This window comes from Ranitomeya imitator, chromosome 1, assembly GCF_032444005.1.
Source record: "Ranitomeya imitator isolate aRanImi1 chromosome 1, aRanImi1.pri, whole genome shotgun sequence".
NCBI classification, from domain to species: domain Eukaryota; kingdom Metazoa; phylum Chordata; class Amphibia; order Anura; family Dendrobatidae; genus Ranitomeya; species Ranitomeya imitator.
This window is the reverse complement of record NC_091282.1, coordinates 233,154,654-233,173,968: the sequence shown is the minus strand read 5'-3', so window position 1 is coordinate 233,173,968 and position 19,315 is coordinate 233,154,654. Positions and strand designations below refer to the sequence as shown.

The 19,315-nt window shown below is 41.9% G+C and overlaps 1 protein-coding gene across 1 annotated transcript in view; it reads left to right on the top strand.

Moving 5' to 3' along the window:
• Window positions 1-18,750, top strand: part of LOC138666283 (phosphatidylethanolamine-binding protein 1-like) — a 28,628-nt gene extending 9,878 nt beyond the window's left edge. The window contains exons 2-4 of the mRNA XM_069754511.1: window positions 11,328-11,434; window positions 15,376-15,476; window positions 18,326-18,750. Of these exons, the coding sequence (XP_069610612.1) occupies window positions 11,328-11,434; window positions 15,376-15,476; window positions 18,326-18,543 (426 nt within the window). The 3' untranslated portion in view covers window positions 18,544-18,750. The remainder of the gene's footprint in view (window positions 1-11,327; window positions 11,435-15,375; window positions 15,477-18,325) is intronic.
• The last annotated feature ends 565 nt before the right edge of the window (window positions 18,751-19,315 follow it).

The following is a 19,315-nucleotide window of genomic DNA, read 5'->3' as shown; positions in this document are numbered from 1 at the left end:
CAGGAACACATGGGCTACCTGCACAGTGAACAAGTCTGTATGATCATGTTCTCACACCACCAAGAAACCTGAAGACACAAAAGAGAATAGTAAAACCAAAAACACTCAGTTTGAAAAAATGTTGCAGTAATCCGCAAGTGCTAGTAAAAGATGTAAAAAACAGGGTATTTGGTTAATACGTTTTTTGCAAAAAATGTATACTAAGCTGCTCTACCAATCTTCACGGTATACCCTTATCAGAGCAGTCCTAACTAATGTATGCAATCCCTATCTGATGTATTTAAAAACCTGATCATCTGTATATAACCTGTGTGAACAGGGTTCAGAGAGGAAAAATCCATGTGTGCATACAGGGTAGAACAGCTTTTGTGCAGATAGCCCAAGAGGAGTGGTGGAACTCCCCAGTCTTGTAGACACAAGAGAACAATTATGGAAACAGGAACACATGGGCTACCTGCACAGTGAACAAGTCTGTATGATCATGTTCTCACACCACCAAGAAACCTGAAGACACAAAAGAGAATAGTAAAACCAAAAACACTCAGTTTGAAAAAATGTTGCAGTAATCCGCAAGTGCTAGTAAAAGATGTAAAAAACAGGGTATTTGGTTGATACGTTTTTTGCAAAAAATGTATACTAAGCTGCTCTACCAATCTTCACGGTATACCCTTATCAGAGCAGTCCTAACTAATGTATGCAATCCCTATCTGATGTATTTAAAAACCTGATCATCTGTATATAACCTGTGTGAACAGGGTTCAGAGAGGAAAAATCCATGTGTGCATACAGGGTAGAACAGCTTTTGTGCAGATAGCCCAAGAGGAGTGGTGGAACTCCCCAGTCTTGTAGACACAAGAGAACAATTATAAAACAGGAACACATGGGCTACCTGCACAGTGAACAAGTCTGTATGATCATGTTCTCACACCACCAAGAAACCTGAAGACACAAAAGAGAATAGTAAAACCAAAAACACTCAGTTTGAAAAAATGTTGCAGTAATCCGCAAGTGCTAGTAAAAGATGTAAAAAACAGGGTATTTGGTTGATACGTTTTTTGCAAAAAATGTATACTAAGCTGCTCTACCAATCTTCACGGTATACCCTTATCAGAGCAGTCCTAACTAATGTATGCAATCCCTATCTGATGTATTTAAAAACCTGATCATCTGTATATAACCTGTGTGAACAGGGTTCAGAGAGGAAAAATCCATGTGTGCATACAGGGTAGAACAGCTTTTGTGCAGATAGCCCAAGAGGAGTGGTGGAACTCCCCAGTCTTGTAGACACAAGAGAACAATTATGGAAACAGGAACACATGGGCTACCTGCACAGTGAACAAGTCTGTATGATCATGTTCTCACACCACCAAGAAACCTGAAGACACAAAAGAGAATAGTAAAACCAAAAACACTCAGTTTGAAAAAATGTTGCAGTAATCCGCAAGTGCTAGTAAAAGATGTAAAAAACAGGGTATTTGGTGGATACGTTTTTTGCAAAAAATGTATACTAAGCTGCTCTACCAATCTTCACGGTATACCCTTATCAGAGCAGTCCTAACTAATGTATGCAATCCCTATCTGATGTATTTAAAAACCTGATCATCTGTATATAACCTGTGTGAACAGGGTTCAGAGAGGAAAAATCCATGTGTGCATACAGGGTAGAACAGCTTTTGTGCAGATAGCCCAAGAGGAGTGGTGGAACTCCCCAGTCTTGTAGACACAAGAGAACAATTATGGAAACAGGAACACATGGGCTACCTGCACAGTGAACAAGTCTGTATGATCATGTTCTCACACCACCAAGAAACCTGAAGACACAAAAGAGAATAGTAAAACCAAAAACACTCAGTTTGAAAAAATGTTGCAGTAATCCGCAAGTGCTAGTAAAAGATGTAAAAAACAGGGTATTTGGTTGATACGTTTTTTGCAAAAAATGTATACTAAGCTGCTCTACCAATCTTCACGGTATACCCTTATCAGAGCAGTCCTAACTAATGTATGCAATCCCTATCTGATGTATTTAAAAACCTGATCATCTGTATATAACCTGTGTGAACAGGGTTCAGAGAGGAAAAATCCATGTGTGCATACAGGGTAGAACAGCTTTTGTGCAGATAGCCCAAGAGGAGTGGTGGAACTCCCCAGTCTTGTAGACACAAGAGAACAATTATGGAAACAGGAACACATGGGCTACCTGCACAGTGAACAAGTCTGTATGATCATGTTCTCACACCACCAAGAAACCTGAAGACACAAAAGAGAATAGTAAAACCAAAAACACTCAGTTTGAAAAAATGTTGCAGTAATCTGCAAGTGCTAGTAAAAGATGTAAAAAACAGGGTATTTGGTTGATACGTTTTTTGCAAAAAATGTATACTAAGCTGCTCTACCAATCTTCACGGTATACCCTTATCAGAGCAGTCCTAACTAATGTATGCAATCCCTATCTGATGTATTTCAAATCCTGATCATCTGTATATAACCTGTGTGAACAGGGTTCAGAGAGGAAAAATCCATGTGTGCATACAGGGTAGAACAGCTTTTGTGCAGATAGCCCAAGAGGAGTGGTGGAACTCCCAAGTCTTGTAGACACAAGAGAACAATTATGGAAACAGGAACACATGGGCTACCTGCACAGTGAACAAGTCTGTATGATCATGTTCTCACACCACCAAGAAACCTGAAGACACAAAAGAGAATAGTAAAACCAAAAACACTCAGTTTGAAAAAATGTTGCAGTAATCCGCAAGTGCTAGTAAAAGATGTAAAAAACAGGGTATTTGGTTGATACGTTTTTTGCAAAAAATGTATACTAAGCTGCTCTACCAATCTTCACGGTATACCCTTATCAGAGCAGTCCTAACTAATGTATGCAATCCCTATCTGATGTATTTAAAAACCTGATCATCTGTATATAACCTGTGTGAACAGGGTTCAGAGAGGAAAAATCCATGTGTGCATACAGGGTAGAACAGCTTTTGTGCAGATAGCCCAAGAGGAGTGGTGGAACTCCCAAGTCTTGTAGACACAAGAGAACAATTATGGAAACAGGAACACATGGGCTACCTGCACAGTGAACAAGTCTGTATGATCATGTTCTCACACCACCAAGAAACCTGAAGACACAAAAGAGAATAGTAAAACCAAAAACACTCAGTTTGAAAAAATGTTGCAGTAATCCGCAAGTGCTAGTAAAAGATGTAAAAAACAGGGTATTTGGTTGATACGTTTTTTGCAAAAAATGTATACTAAGCTGCTCTACCAATCTTCACGGTATACCCTTATCAGAGCAGTCCTAACTAATGTATGCAATCCCTATCTGATGTATTTAAAAACCTGATCATCTGTATATAACCTGTGTGAACAGGGTTCAGAGAGGAAAAATCCATGTGTGCATACAGGGTAGAACAGCTTTTGTGCAGCTAGCCCAAGAGGAGTGGTGGAACTCCCCAGTCTTGTAGACACAAGAGAACAATTATGGAAACAGGAACACATGGGCTACCTGCACAGTGAACAAGTCTGTATGATCATGTTCTCACACCATCAAGAAACCTGAAGACACAAAAGAGAATAGTAAAACCAAAAACACTCAGTTTGAAAAAATGTTGCAGTAATCCGCAAGTGCTAGTAAAAGATGTAAAAAACAGGGTATTTGGTTGATACGTTTTTTGCAAAAAATGTATACTAAGCTGCTCTACCAATCTTCACGGTATACCCTTATCAGAGCAGTCCTAACTAATGTATGCAATCCCTATCTGATGTATTTAAAAACCTGATCATCTGTATATAACCTGTGTGAACAGGGTTCAGAGAGGAAAAATCCATGTGTGCATACAGGGTAGAACAGCTTTTGTGCAGATAGCCCAAGAGGAGTGGTGGAACTCCCCAGTCTTGTAGACACAAGAGAACAATTATGGAAACAGGAACACATGGGCTACCTGCACAGTGAACAAGTCTGTATGATCATGTTCTCACACCACCAAGAAACCTGAAGACACAAAAGAGAATAGTAAAACCAAAAACTATCAGTTTGAAAAAATGTTGCAGTAATCCGCAAGTGCTAGTAAAAGATGTAAAAAACAGGGTATTTGGTTGATACGTTTTTTGCAAAAAATGTATACTAAGCTGCTCTACCAATCTTCACGGTATACCCTTATCAGAGCAGTCCTAACTAATGTATGCAATCCCTATCTGATGTATTTAAAAACCTGATCATCTGTATATAACCTGTGTGAACAGGGTTCAGAGAGGAAAAATCCATGTGTGCATACAGGGTAGAACAGCTTTTGTGCAGATAGCCCAAGAGGAGTGGTGGAACTCCCCAGTCTTGTAGACACAAGAGAACAATTATGGAAACAGGAACACATGGGCTACCTGCACAGTGAACAAGTCTGTATGATCATGTTCTCATACCACCAAGAAACCTGAAGACACAAAAGACAATAGTAAAACCAAAAACACTCAGTTTGAAAAAATGTTGCAGTAATCCGCAAGTGCTAGTAAAAGATGTAAAAAACAGGGTATTTGGTTGATACGTTTTTTGCAAAAAATGTATACTAAGCTGCTCTACCAATCTTCACGGTATACCCTTATCAGAGCAGTCCTAACTAATGTATGCAATCCCTATCTGATGTATTTAAAAACCTGATCATCTGTATATAACCTGTGTGAACAGGGTTCAGAGAGGAAAAATCCATGTGTGCATACAGGGTAGAACAGCTTTTGTGCAGATAGCCCAAGAGGAGTGGTGGAACTCCCCAGTCTTGTAGACACAAGAGAACAATTATGGAAACAGGAACACATGGGCTACCTGCACAGTGAACAAGTCTGTATGATCATGTTCTCACACCACCAAGAAACCTGAAGACACAAAAGAGAATAGTAAAACCAAAAACACTCAGTTTGAAAAAATGTTGCAGTAATCCGCAAGTGCTAGTAAAAGATGTAAAAAACAGGGTATTTGGTTGATACGTTTTTTGCAAAAAATGTATACTAAGCTGCTCTACCAATCTTCACGGTATACCCTTATCAGAGCAGTCCTAACTAATGTATGCAATCCCTATCTGATGTATTTAAAAACCTGATCATCTGTATATAACCTGTGTGAACAGGGTTCAGAGAGGAAAAATCCATGTGTGCATACAGGGTAGAACAGCTTTTGTGCAGATAGCCCAAGAGGAGTGGTGGAACTCCCCAGTCTTGTAGACACAAGAGAACAATTATGGAAACAGGAACACATGGGCTACCTGCACAGTGAACAAGTCTGTATGATCATGTTCTCACACCACCAAGAAACCTGAAGACACAAAAGAGAATAGTAAAACCAAAAACACTCAGTTTGAAAAAATGTTGCAGTAATCCGCAAGTGCTAGTAAAAGATGTAAAAAACAGGGTATTTGGTTGATACGTTTTTTGCAAAAAATGTATACTAAGCTGCTCTACCAATCTTCACGGTATACCCTTATCAGAGCAGTCCTAACTAATGTATGCAATCCCTATCTGATGTATTTAAAAACCTGATCATCTGTATATAACCTGTGTGAACAGGGTTCAGAGAGGAAAAATCCATGTGTGCATACAGGGTAGAACAGCTTTTGTGCAGATAGCCCAAGAGGAGTGGTGGAACTCCCCAGTCTTGTAGACACAAGAGAACAATTATGGAAACAGGAACACATGGGCTACCTGCACAGTGAACAAGTCTGTATGATCATGTTCTCACACCACCAAGAAACCTGAAGACACAAAAGAGAATAGTAAAACCAAAAACACTCAGTTTGAAAAAATGTTGCAGTAATCCGCAAGTGCTAGTAAAAGATGTAAAAAACAAGTTCCACCACTCCTCTTGGGCTATCTGCACAAAAGCTGTTCTACCCTGTATGCACACATGGATTTTTCCTCTCTGAACCCTGTTCACACAGGTTATATACAGATGATCAGGTTTTTAAATACATCAGATAGGGATTGCATACATTAGTTAGGACTGCTCTGATAAGGGTATACCGTGAAGATTGGTAGAGCAGCTTAGTATACATTTTTTGCAAAAAACGTATCAACCAAATACCCTGTTTTTTACATCTTTTACTAGCACTTGCGGATTACTGCAACATTTTTTCAAACTGAGTGTTTTTGGTTTTACTATTCTCTTTTGTGTCTTCAGGTTTCTTGGTGGTGTGAGAACATGATCATACAGACTTGTTCACTGTGCAGGTAGCCCATGTGTTCCTGTTTCCATAATTGTTCTCTTGTGTCTACAAGACTGGGGAGTTCCACCACTCCTCTTGGGCTATCTGCACAAAAGCTGTTCTACCCTGTATGCACACATGGATTTTTCCTCTCTGAACCCTGTTCACACAGGTTATATACAGATGATCAGGTTTTTAAATACATCAGATAGGGATTGCATACATTAGTTAGGACTGCTCTGATAAGGGTATACCGTGAAGATTGGTAGAGCAGCTTAGTATACATTTTTTGCAAAAAACGTATCAACCAAATACCCTGTTTTTTACATCTTTTACTAGCACTTGCGGATTACTGCAACATTTTTTCAAACTGAGTGTTTTTGGTTTTACTATTCTCTTTTGTGTCTTCAGGTTTCTTGGTGGTGTGAGAACATGATCATACAGACTTGTTCACTGTGCAGGTAGCCCATGTGTTCCTGTTTCCATAATTGTTCTCTTGTGTCTACAAGACTTGGGAGTTCCACCATTCCTCTTGGGCTATCTGCACAAAAGCTGTTCTACCCTGTATGCACACATGGATTTTTCCTCTCTGAACCCTGTTCACACAGGTTATATACAGATGATCAGGTTTTTAAATACATCAGATAGGGATTGCATACATTAGTTAGGACTGCTCTGATAAGGGTATACCGTGAAGATTGGTAGAGCAGCTTAGTATACATTTTTTGCAAAAAACGTATCAACCAAATACCCTGTTTTTTACATCTTTTACTAGCACTTGCGGATTACTGCAACATTTTTTCAAACTGAGTGTTTTTGGTTTTACTATTCTCTTTTGTGTCTGAAGGAGTAAGTTAGCCCAGATGAATGAAAGCATTCATAGATAACCCACTAAATGTAGCACTCAATGGCGAAGGCACATTACCTCTCAGGCGTGGACCGATTCCCCGACGCGCGTTTTGCGTGCAGCTTTTTTTATAGGGACCCTAGAGACGCCCCGGCCCCCACAAGTTGCCACCGTGCCTCCTGGGTATATGGTCGGGCAGCCAATGTGGAATCAACTGTCCTGCTGGTCTCCCCCTGATGTTCCTCTCCTTTTGCTATGACTTCATTTCTCACTCACTGCAACACAATTCCTTTCAATGTCTCTTTCTTTGGATGCTGCTGCACGTGGGGCAGGTGCAGCTCCGTGAACCCTCGTTCTCCCACAGACCTCCGTCTGCTCTCCTCTCCTCGTTCTGACTAACTTTCTCTCCCGACTACCAGTTTTACCTAATTGTGAGGAGTGCCCTAATAGATAGAAGCATGGCTCCCCCTGGCGGCCTGGAGTGTGAAGTGTGTATTGTGGTTGTGATACCTGGACAGAAGATCTCCTTCATTGCTCTCAGACGTAACATCACTCCCCTTGGTGGAAGAATAACATTACTGCAATGACCAGGACTCTGGGGCACTGCAACAGCATCTATTCAAAAGAATGGGAGCTGTTCTGTAGCACTTGTCAGGTGCCACTGCTCATTGAATGAAACTCCTCACTGGATCTCTGTTCTATCTGTTTTCATGAATAAGGCTTTTTAAGCCAAAACGCGTCGGTCCGTGTGCTGCTGGTTATTCCACCACTACTGTTTCTTAACGTTTTTCTAACAAATACATTTTGGATTTTACTATGATTTCATCTCGTTGAAACATTTCCTTTTTCCTTTGAAGACATGCCTGTTACCGGGTCATAACGCGCAAGATTTCTGGCTGTATCCTGGTAATGTGGTGAGCTGACTCCCTCTCTCCTTCTCTCACATTATATTATGTGGAAGGCTATGTGGGGCCCAAAAGTTTGTAAGGAAGGCTATGTTACATAAAAAATGCAAAAGTGCAATAGGGTTTCAGTAATAAAGAGAAAACAAAGGCAAAGTGTGCTCACCTAATGAGGTTGTGTGAGACACAACCCCTAGAATTGCATAAATTACAGCCGCTGCGGCTTCCCAAGGAAATATATACAAATGTGCCAAGGCGATGGAAGTGTCCTGGCCTGCTGATTAAATGTCAAGCCGCGATGAGATGAAGAAATGCTAGTTAAATACCAACGTGCTTGAGAGTCACTCCGATTCCTTCTTCAGGACCTGAAAAAGGAGTTGGAGTGACTCTGAAACATGTTGCTATTAAACCAGCTATATGGGAGCCATTATTTTGTTTGAATGGCTATGTGGGGGCCATTATATTGTTTTGAGGGCTATGTGGCAGACCATTATACTGCTCGGATGGTTATGTGGCAGACCATTATACTGCTTGGAGGGCTATATGGCAGACCATTATACTGCTTGGAGGGCTATATGGCAGACCATTATACTAAGAGGGCTATATGGCAGACCATTATACTGCTTGGAGGGCTATGTGGGGGCCATTATTCTGCTTGGAGGGCTATATGGCAGACCATTATACTGTTTGGAGGGCTATGTGGCAGACCATTATACTGTTTGGAGGGCAATGTGGCAGACCATTATACTGTTTGGAGGGCTATGTGGCAGACCATTATACTGCTTGGAGGGCTATGTGGCAGACCATTATACTGCTTGGAGGGCTATGTGGCAGACCATTATACCGCTTGGAGGGCTATGTGGCAGACCATTATACTGTTCGGAGGGCTATGTGGCAGACCATTATACTGCTTGGAGGGCTATATGGCAGACCATTATACTACTCAGAGGGCTATGTGGCAGACCATTATACTGCTTGTAGGGCTATTATACTGTTTGGAAGGCTATGTTAGGGCTATTATAATGTTTGGAGTGCTAGTGGGGATGTTATAGAGTGTGGAAGTTTGTGTGGTCCATCATACTGTGAGGGAGCCATTATATTGTGTTGAGTGCTGTGATGGGGTCACAGTAGGGGCATCATACTGTGTTTGGGTCACCAGACTTTGCTGGAGAGTACAGTAAGGTTATCATACTGTGCGTGTATAAATTATTGTGGAGGAATTCACTGTGGAGGGCACTTTGTTTGGCATCATACTTTATGAGGGCAATGGAAGAGGATGTCACGGCGCCTCTACGCGCCGCCGTATCTGCTGCCGCGCCTGCCACTCACCTTTCTGTTCGCCGACATACTTACCTGACCCGGTGCGCTCCTGCCGTGTGCGCACGCCTTCCGGTCTCTGCTCCTCCAGTCTTGCCGACGGTCCCTGGCTCCCGTCGTGTGCGTGTGCACACTCCTCAGGTCCATCTGTGCTTTGTTCTCTCCAGTGCGATACTCTGTCCGTCTTGTGTCTACGCCTTATCCTGTCAGTCCTGGTCATCCGCCATATCCTGCTTGTTCAGTGTCTCTACCATATCCAGTCTGACCGCCATAGCCTGTCCTTCCTGTGTCTTCGCCATATCTTGTATGTCCTGGGCGTTCGCCATATCCTGCTTGTCCAGTGTCTCCGCCATATCCTGCTTGTCTTATGTTTCCACCATATCCAGTCTGTCCGCAATATCCTGCCCGTCCTGTGTCTCCGCCATACCCTGTCTGTCCTGGGCGTCCGCCATATCCAGTCCACTCTGTGTTTCAGTGACTGTCACTCTGTTCTGTGTCTCCCCCATAGCCACTTCCGCGTCTTTCCTCTCCTACTTCCTGTTCCCCGGTATCAGCTTCTGCGGCAATAGTCTCCCTTGGGCCTGCCCCTAACGCTCCCTGTATTGGGGGTGGTCCACCAGGCCAGCTCACCCTTGGGAGGTTCGTTGTCGTGGTTCTGTGGGTTCACTTTTAGGAGATCCTAAAGATCTGACAGATGAATCTTGGGGATGCAATGTGAGGGAAATTAATTTGTAAAGGCTGCAAAGTTGTGAGCTACGCTCTTCTGTGACCCTGCTGAATATTTTTTTTGAGGGGGCAGCAATTACAACTTCCTTTATGGGTCCCCATGATTTCTGTGTACGCCCCTGCCTTTCATTAAAAAAATGATGGGACGTAGCCTTGGGCACAATCAGATGAGCAAAAATCTGTAATATTCAGATTTTCAGAGGGTGATATCTGAAACAGAGAGCATTTTTGGAAATTGATTGCGGTTGACAAAATTATTTATTTTAGGGTTTTGAGCCACTGACCTCAGATTGATAATTTGGGAATAAATCTTTATATTTTGGTTTGGGCATAAAGCAGATTAGAAGATTGTGAAGTACAGTAACCTCAATGACTTGCTTACCCCTATGGGAGCATATGCATCTCTTACTATGTGATGCGTTTGTAGATAAACTTTAAGGACCTGGGAATTTTTTTTGCTCCTGCGCTTTTGTTTTTTCCTCATTTACTTTCAAAACCCACAATTTTTTTTTACTTTTCCTTCAACATAGACATGTGATGGCTTGTTGTTTGTGGGACAAGTTGTAGTTTTGAATAGCGCCATTCATTTTACCATGTAATGAACTGAAGCACAGGAAACAAATTCCAAGTGAAATGAAATGGTGAAAATGCAATTCCGACATTGATTTTTTTGTGCTGTAAAAATGACCTGGAAACATGATTGACCATGACAATGTGATTCTGGCTATACCAAACATGCATCAATTTTAGTTTTCTATTTAAGTGATGAAAAAAAAATCAGAATAGTGCACAAAATTATTTTTTTTGCTTTGTGTTCCCATTTTCCAAGACATTTTTATTTTTCTGTTGATGAAGCTGGGTGAGGGCTTGTTTTTCCGCAGTGAGATAATTTTTTTCTTTAATACCAATTTTGCGCACTTACGAAGCTTTGATTGCTTATTACATTTTTAGGAAGGTGAGGTGATAAAAAAAGGTTTTTTAATTTTTTCTCTTTACCATGTTTACTGTACTGATTGGGTTAATGAATTCCATATTTCAATAGATCGGACCTTTACGAATGCAGCAATGCCAAATATGTATTTTTTTTCCTTATTTTTAATGGGGAAAAGAGAGGTGATTTGAAGTTTTATTCATTTATTTTTTCAATTTTTTAAAACATTTTCATTATTTCGATTCTGCAATGGTTGATTGCTTATACTAAATACTGGTTTTGCAGAATTTAGTGAAAATCTCTGTCTCCTATGGAGCTCAGCCGATGGCTTTGTTTTTACATAAAACTGTGGCAAAATCATAACATGAAATCAACTTCTTGGCTGCTTATCAAGAATTGTTCTAATATTTATCTTTCAGATTAAAGATAAACCAACCATTGAATGGGAGGGCAAGAATGACAAGAAGCTGTATACTGTGATATTGACGGATCCTGATGTTCCCAGCAAGAGTGATCGCTCTATGGCGTAAGAACGACGAACAATATATTCACCTTTGTTTACAGTAAAGTAAATGTAAAAGTGACTGGTCACATAAAAGGTGTCTGGCCTTAGGACACACGTGTGCGGTCTATGTGACTACAGACTTGTGAATCCTCACAGTGTGCGCACTATGCGGTGTGTGGATTGTCTGGGGCCGGCGGTGGGGTCGTTTCTGCAAGTATGCGATTTGCAGACATGCAGTTACATGCCGACTACACGTGCGCACACAGTCTAGTCGGAATGTGGCAGAAAGTATTCAAATCACATACTTAGTCACATGACCACCTGGCGAAGGCACTGGAGACTCCTCACAGCGCACAGTCCCCACACTGTGAGAGTTCACAAGTCACATAGAGTGACTGCATACTTGTACCCCAAAGCCAGGAAACCCCTTTAAATATGCAGTCAAGTCTATAGACAGCATGTTATAGAGTAGGAGGAGCTGAACACGTTGGTATTTTTATGTTTGCTGGAAAAGTCTCAGTAAAAGACAGTATAAGGGTCACACAGGTGCTATTCGACTTTCTATTGGCTAGCACTTGGACCAATGTTATTCAATGGAGCCAGGCTTATGGACGAAAATCTGTGAGTTAAAAAAATAACAGCATGCTGTGATTTCCCTCTGAAATCTGAGTACACCCACCTATTCAAGTCTATGGGTGCGTAGAAAACATTGGACTACACTCGTATGACATCTGACTGCAGCACAATTTCCGCACACTGACAGGATGGAAAAGGTGGAGAAATGTTTTCCATCTGCTCCTTTCCTGTGCTCAGGGTTGCCAGCAGGATTTTTGAGGACCCCCATACTGGCAAAAAACTTCACTTCCACACCACATTTTCACCAATCACATATTAACAGTTCCCATCGAACACCAGACCTCACATACATAGCCATCAGCTGTTAAACTGTAAAGCGCTGCGGAATATGTTGGCACTATATAAATAAAGATTATTATTATTCTGTACATAGTACACAGTGTATAGCGTATGTTTACAGGTAATACAGTGATCCCCAGTGACTTTATACACAGGAACTCTGTATATAGTTTGCAGGTAATACAGTGATCATCGGTGACATTATACGCATAACCTCTGTATATAGTGTCAGTGTACAGGTAATCCAGGGATCACTAGTGACATCTTACACAGGAGCTCTGTATATAGCGTCAATGTACAGGTAATACAGTTATCACTGGTGACAATATACACAGGAGCTCTGTATATAGTGTACAAGTAATACAGTGACTCACCATTGACTTTATACACAGGAGCTCTGTATATAGTGTCAGTTTACAGGTAATAAAAGGATCTCCAGTGACATTATACACAAAAGCTCTGTATATAGTGTTAGTGTATAGGGAATACAGAGATCACCAGTAACATTATATATAGGAGCTCTGTATATACTATATAGTGTATATTTTAAGTGTACAGGTAACACACTGACTCACCAGTGATGTCTCTAGCTGAAGATATTTATCTTCACTTTTCTTCTTCATCCATCGCAGACCGCCATCACTTCTTTGATCCAGGACTCATCTCTGCAGAAAATAACACACAGTTATCTAGAGCACCGCTTCCAGAGCCCATTCCCCAATTTTTCTCCAACTTTTACACTAAGCCAGAGTAAGATAAAAAGCGACATATTGTTGCCCTGCACAGTAACAGGAATTTTCACTCACACACACACACACATACACACACACACTGAAAACAGTATCTTTAAAAATAAAATACATCACAGCAATAATAATAATAATCTTTATTTATATAGCGCCAACATATTCCGCAGCGCTTTATAGTTTAACAGTTAGTAATAATAACAGCAGTAATAATATCCCTTAATTAGCCCATATAGTAATATTGTCCCACATCCTGGCCCCTTCCTGTAATAACATCCCCATCCTGGTCCCATATATACTCCATTCTAGCCCCCATGTGTCTCATTCCTGTGTTATGACCTGGTGGTTAGGAGCACCCGGCACGACCTGATAGTTAAACTGACACAAGACAAGCTCTGGGATGTGGGAGCTCTGCTGACCGCAACCCCTAATCCTATCACACACACTAGAAATAGCCATGGAGCGTTCCTGACTCTCCCTAGACGCCTCTTCACAGCCTAAGAGCTAGCTAGCCCTAGAGATAGAAAATAAAGCCTACCTTGCCTCAGAGAAATTCCCCAAAGGTAAAGGAAGCCCCCCACATATATTGACTGTGAGTTAAGATGAAGTCACAAACATAGAAATGAAACAGATTTCAGAAAGGGGAGGCCAGACTTACTAAACAGACAGAGGATAGGAAAGGTATCTTTGCGGTCAGCACAAAAAACTACAAAAGACCACACAGAGTGTGCAAAAAGACCTCCGCACCGACCAACGGTGCGGAGATGCCACTCTGCATCCCAGAGCTTCCAGCTAGCAAGACAAAATCATGATAACCAGCTGGACAAGGAAACAATGAACAAATAATAACTATCAGGAACTTAGCTTCTGCTGGAGAAGACAGGTCACCAGAAAGATCCAAGAGCGAACTGAACCAATGCAGGAACATTGACAGCTGGCATGGAGTAACGATCTGAGTGGAGTTAAATAGAGCAGCCAACCAAAGGATAAACCACGTCACCTGTGTAAGGAACCTCAGAAGCAGCAGCTTCACTCACAGCCACCAGAGGGAGTCCATGGACAAAACTCGCCGAAGTACCATTCACGACCACAGGAGGGAGCTCGACAACAGAATTCACAACATTCCTGGCCGCCATGTGTCTCATTCCTGGCCCCCCATGTGTCTCATTCCTGGCCCCCCATGTGTCTCATTCCTGGCTCCCATGTGTCTCATTCCTGGTCCCATGTGTCATCATCCTGCCCCCATATGTTCTCCCATTCAATAGCTAAAAGCTGCCAGGCCAACAGAGTTTGAGCTGAGTATCATTTGCATAATTGACCCGATTCTCTCGCATGAGGGAATTGACGGCTGTGTGACCCCGGCCTTAGGCTAGGTTCACATTGCGTTAGGGCAGTCCGTTTAGCGCATAGCGCTACAGACTGCGCTAACGCAGTGTCCCAAAAGGGATCGCGTTTGCCGATCCCGCTAGCGAAGATGCCCGATCTGCGCTAGCGAGGAACGGACCGCGAACGCTGCAAGCAGTGTTCGAGGTCCGTCACTCAAGTGACGGCACATCGCTAGCGCACGCCCAATGTGGGCGTGCGCTAGCGATGCGTTCGCCATTACAAGCAATAGCGGCGTTAACGTGTGTAACGTAGTCCGTTTAACGGGTTCACATAACGCAATGTGAACCTAGCCTTAGTGTGATGGAAGCCTTGAACAGGTTGTCTGGTCACAACAAATTAGTAACCTACAGTATTCGTGGGATAGATCATCAATATCGGATCAGCGACAGTTCGACATCTAACATCACCCATCACCTGTTAAATGGCACCGTTCCATTCAGTGTATAGCGTCCTCTCCTGGGTCCTGCTGGACAGCTCCTATTCTCTCTATTTATATGGCAGCAGCAGCTACACAATGAAATAACACAACAAATAACAGCTGATCGGTGAAGGGTCGGGTATCTGACCCTCACTGATCCGATATTGATGACCTATTCTATGTTGTTACTGAACAGCTAATTTAAGTATATTCCGTGCAGAGGATGCATTAATGGGGCTATCCCATAAAAGAAAAATGTTTTACTCTACGGATGGGACCCTCACTACCACTAGAATGGTTGTTCCCTCTCCAATGATTGCCTGTAGGATTGGCAGTTATACTGAGTGCAGCTCTCTATCTCTACCAGTCCTACAATTAATAAATAAAAAGGTGATGTGCATGTGTGATCACCGCTGTGGATAGGTGGTAAATTATTTTTTATGGGATAAGACCTTCGGTGCCCATACACTATGTCAACTGATTACCTTTCTCTACAGACAATGGCATCACTTTCTGGTGGTAAATGTTAAGGGAAATGATCTGAACAGCGGCACCACTCTTACTGAATATGTTGGCTCAGGAGCAGGAAAAGATACAGGTATGTGATAAAACTTGCACTTAACAGTGAGAGATAGAATATCAAAAATAAAATCCAGAAAATCACATTGTGTAAATTATATACATTTATATGCATTTTGCAGTGAGAAATAAGTATTTGATCTCTGGCAAACAAGATATAATACTTGGTGGCAAAACCCTTGTTGGCAGGCACAGCACTCAGATGTTTTTTGTAGTTGATTATGAGGTTTGTGCACATGTCAGGAGGAATTTTGGTCCACTCCACTTTGCAGATCATCTCTAAATCATTATAATTTGGAAGCACTATCTTGGTCTCATTTGGCCACTAGGCGCTTTCCGAGAAGGATTTTGACTTACATACAATTTGGTAAACTGCAGTCCAGCTTTTTATGTCTGTGTATCAGCAGTGGGGTCCTCCGGGGATCTCCATCCTCAGCCTTTCATTTCATTCAAATGTTGACGCATTGACACTGATGCATCCTGAGCCTGCAGGACAGCTTGAATTTCTTTGGAACTTGAATATCTAACATATATGACGACTATGCTGCGTTGGTACCTTTCATCATTTTTTTTCTCTGCTGGCCATGTTCATGGAGATTAGCTACAGTGCCATGGGTTTTAAACCTCTTGATCAGGGGTGTCAAACTGCATTCCTCGAGGGCTGCAAACAGGTCATGTTTTCAGGATTTCCTTGTACTGCACAGGTGATAATTTAATCACCAACTCATTATTTGTGTAGGTGATTAAATTATTACCTGTGCAGTACAAGGAAATCCTGAAAACATGACCTGTTTGCAGCCCTCAAGGAATGCAGTTTGACACCCCTGCTCTTGATTATGTTGCACACTGTGGTCAAAGGAACATGAAGATCTCTGGAGATGGATTTGTAACCTTGAGATTGTTGATTTAGACAGTTCTCTTTTCCTCTTTCTGTTCACTGTGCTGAGTGTGTCACACCCAGTGTGGTAGTTCGGAGTGTGGTAGAGTGTCTCACTTGGCTGGACACAGAGGTATGAATGGAACGCCGTCTCTTTAAGAACGTGCTTGGTTTATTGAGGCAACATAAACCAAGCAGATAAAAATAAACACGGCCCTCTGGGCAAAACAGTAAAACAAAAACAAAGCACGGTCCTTCTCCTAGTGGGTTTCAGCCCACTCACAGGTACAATGTCCACGGTACAGGTCCTTAACGTACCACACGGGCACAAACACTTTCCTGGAGTGTTTCCTCTCCAGGTACACTGCACACTGCTGTCTTGGAAAGCCCACCACCTAAACCCTAGACCATGTGACTCCAATGACCACATGATTGAGACATCACAGGTCTTGTCAGTACACAGCGGTACAGGTGGAGATAAGGTGCACATCTTCCCACCCACTCTATAGATGTCCACAAAAAAAACAGCCCATGTATGAACCTTTAACTTAACCCTCACAACATGTAGTGTGCTGGAGGAAAATACTCTTGTTTCATATTACTGACACCGTTAAGCGCAGTGACACATATCTCCCCTCCAGCACTTTACAAGTGACTCCGTCACAGGGGCTATAGGCAGACATATAAGTGGCGAAGTGGTGCAATATTAGGAATATACTCATTGTATGCTTTTAATGCTCCTTTATTTATACTATACATCTTGGATGACTATATTTCTAGTAAACAGCAATCTGCTTAAAGGGGTTGTCTCAATTTCTTAAATGGGTACAATTGCAAAGTGGTTCTAAAAATAATCAACTTTGTAATTTACCTCTATTAAAAATCCTCTCTTAAGAATGGAAGAATTTTTAACTTTCTGGTTTGCAGTTAATTGCCTAGGTTATCAACCACCTCTGCAGTCTAGCATGGCTGGCCGGTGTGTTAGTCAAGGTGTGAGTGCATGCGAGCTGTTTGTTAGACAGCTTGTAAGCTCAGCTCTGAAGCCGGACAGATTGTTGGATGCCGTTGGATAGCTGGTCCTATTCTTGCCCGATGCTGCAGAGTCAATACTTGCAGCATCAGAGATTGCAAATTTCAGAGCAGCTGTGCAACCATGTCAGTAGCCCAAGCTGTCAATCTTCAGTAGTGCACAACCCCCAGGCAAGCAGAAACCCAAGAACCTTCAGTAGAGAGAACATTGGACAACCCATTTAACTGCTCGAATGAAGAAGATTGGACAACCTCCTTAAAGGGAACCTGACGGCTGATACATGCTGCCCAATCCACGAGCAGCATGTATCAGACAGTGTTTGCACGATTCCAGCCATATATGTTTAACTTTTAAATGCTGCAGTGTTTCAGAGAAAAACAGTTCAATAGCCGCCGGGGACCTTTGCCACGCTAGAGACTAGTTTGACAAATGAGTCTCTAAAGGCTTTGTCCCGCCCGTTCTCCTGGATTGATAGGCCTCTACCTACGTATACTTATAGGCAGAGACCTGTTACTCCAGGTCAGCGGATAGGAACTAGCCACCGGGGACCCACCTGTCCAACTGGTCTCCAGCGTGGCTTGGTCCTCGGCGTTTCTTACGGTATGTTTTCCTTTGAAACACTGCGGCATTATAGACACAAACATACATAGTTGAGATCATACAGCCAGTGCCTGATACATTCTGCTCCTGGACCAGACGGCATCTATCAGCTGTCAGGTTCCCTTTAACATGTCTCTTGTATATCAGACACCATGGTCAATTTGTATGTTCCCTTTACGTTATTGCTCAAATATCCCTGATATGTTCAGAGTCAAGCTATTTAAATACATAGATTGTGGTATTATTAGAGATTTCTTGACCATAAGACACATCTATGGTTCCATAGATACATCACTGTTAGTGAAGGCTATGATGATTGCACATCTAAGGAACAGTCTAACTTTTTATTTGCTTGGTCCAGGTCTGCATCGGTATACCTGGCTTGTATATGAACAGTCGGCACCACTCAAATGTGACGAACTTCATGTGAGCGATAAAACGGCTGAACGTCGAGAAAAGTTTAATGCAGCTGCTTTCCGTAAGAAGTATGGACTTGGCCCCCCAGTCGCCGCTATTTGCTTCCTGGCTGAGTGGGATGAATCTGTTCCTGAACTTTACAAACAGTTGGGGGTAGCATAAAACTAATGTAACCCACCATTAAAGTCCACCACTGCATTTCTGCATTTGTAGTTTATATATGTCTGCAGACATCTCTAAGAAAAAAGGTCAAAATCTTGTACTTTAATTTGATACAAAGAAGCTTTTTCTATTTAAGCTATGCATTCGTGTAGTACATATATCATTGGAAATATGGTCACTGTACTAAATAAACTGAAAAAGATTGAAGATGTAGTGTAATAGTTTGTATAACAGGTTGTCTGCTGTGTGACTTAAAGAGAATGTATAAAAAAGACTTTGAGCATTGAGTTATGGTTGCTTTATGCAGGAAGAATGTTACAAGTTGCCTCCCTGGAAATATATAAAATTCTTGATATCATTTTGGACTATATTAAAAAATAACAAAAAAAACACAAAGTACCGGTATACATTAAAGGATAGAGGCACGTTTAGGGGACTTATACTTACTGAATTTCTTGCATTTTTGGCTAAATAATTTTGCTAAACCATTCTACTTCTAAGTCCTTTATGTATCACAGTACTTCACAGTAGCTATCTATCTAGTAAGCTTATTTATGAACAAATCAAACAAATCAAAGTTGGTCATAAATCAGCTTAGAAGATTGTTCGGGAATTGAGAGATAAGGGTTACAGGCCATACCAATAGAACATTGACAGATTTGACTGTTGACTAAATCTGCAGGCTGCTGTTGTGATTTAGGGCTCGTGCACACGACTGTGCTATCCATTAAAAAAATGGATCGCACTCCGACCAATGTTACTCAGTGAAGCA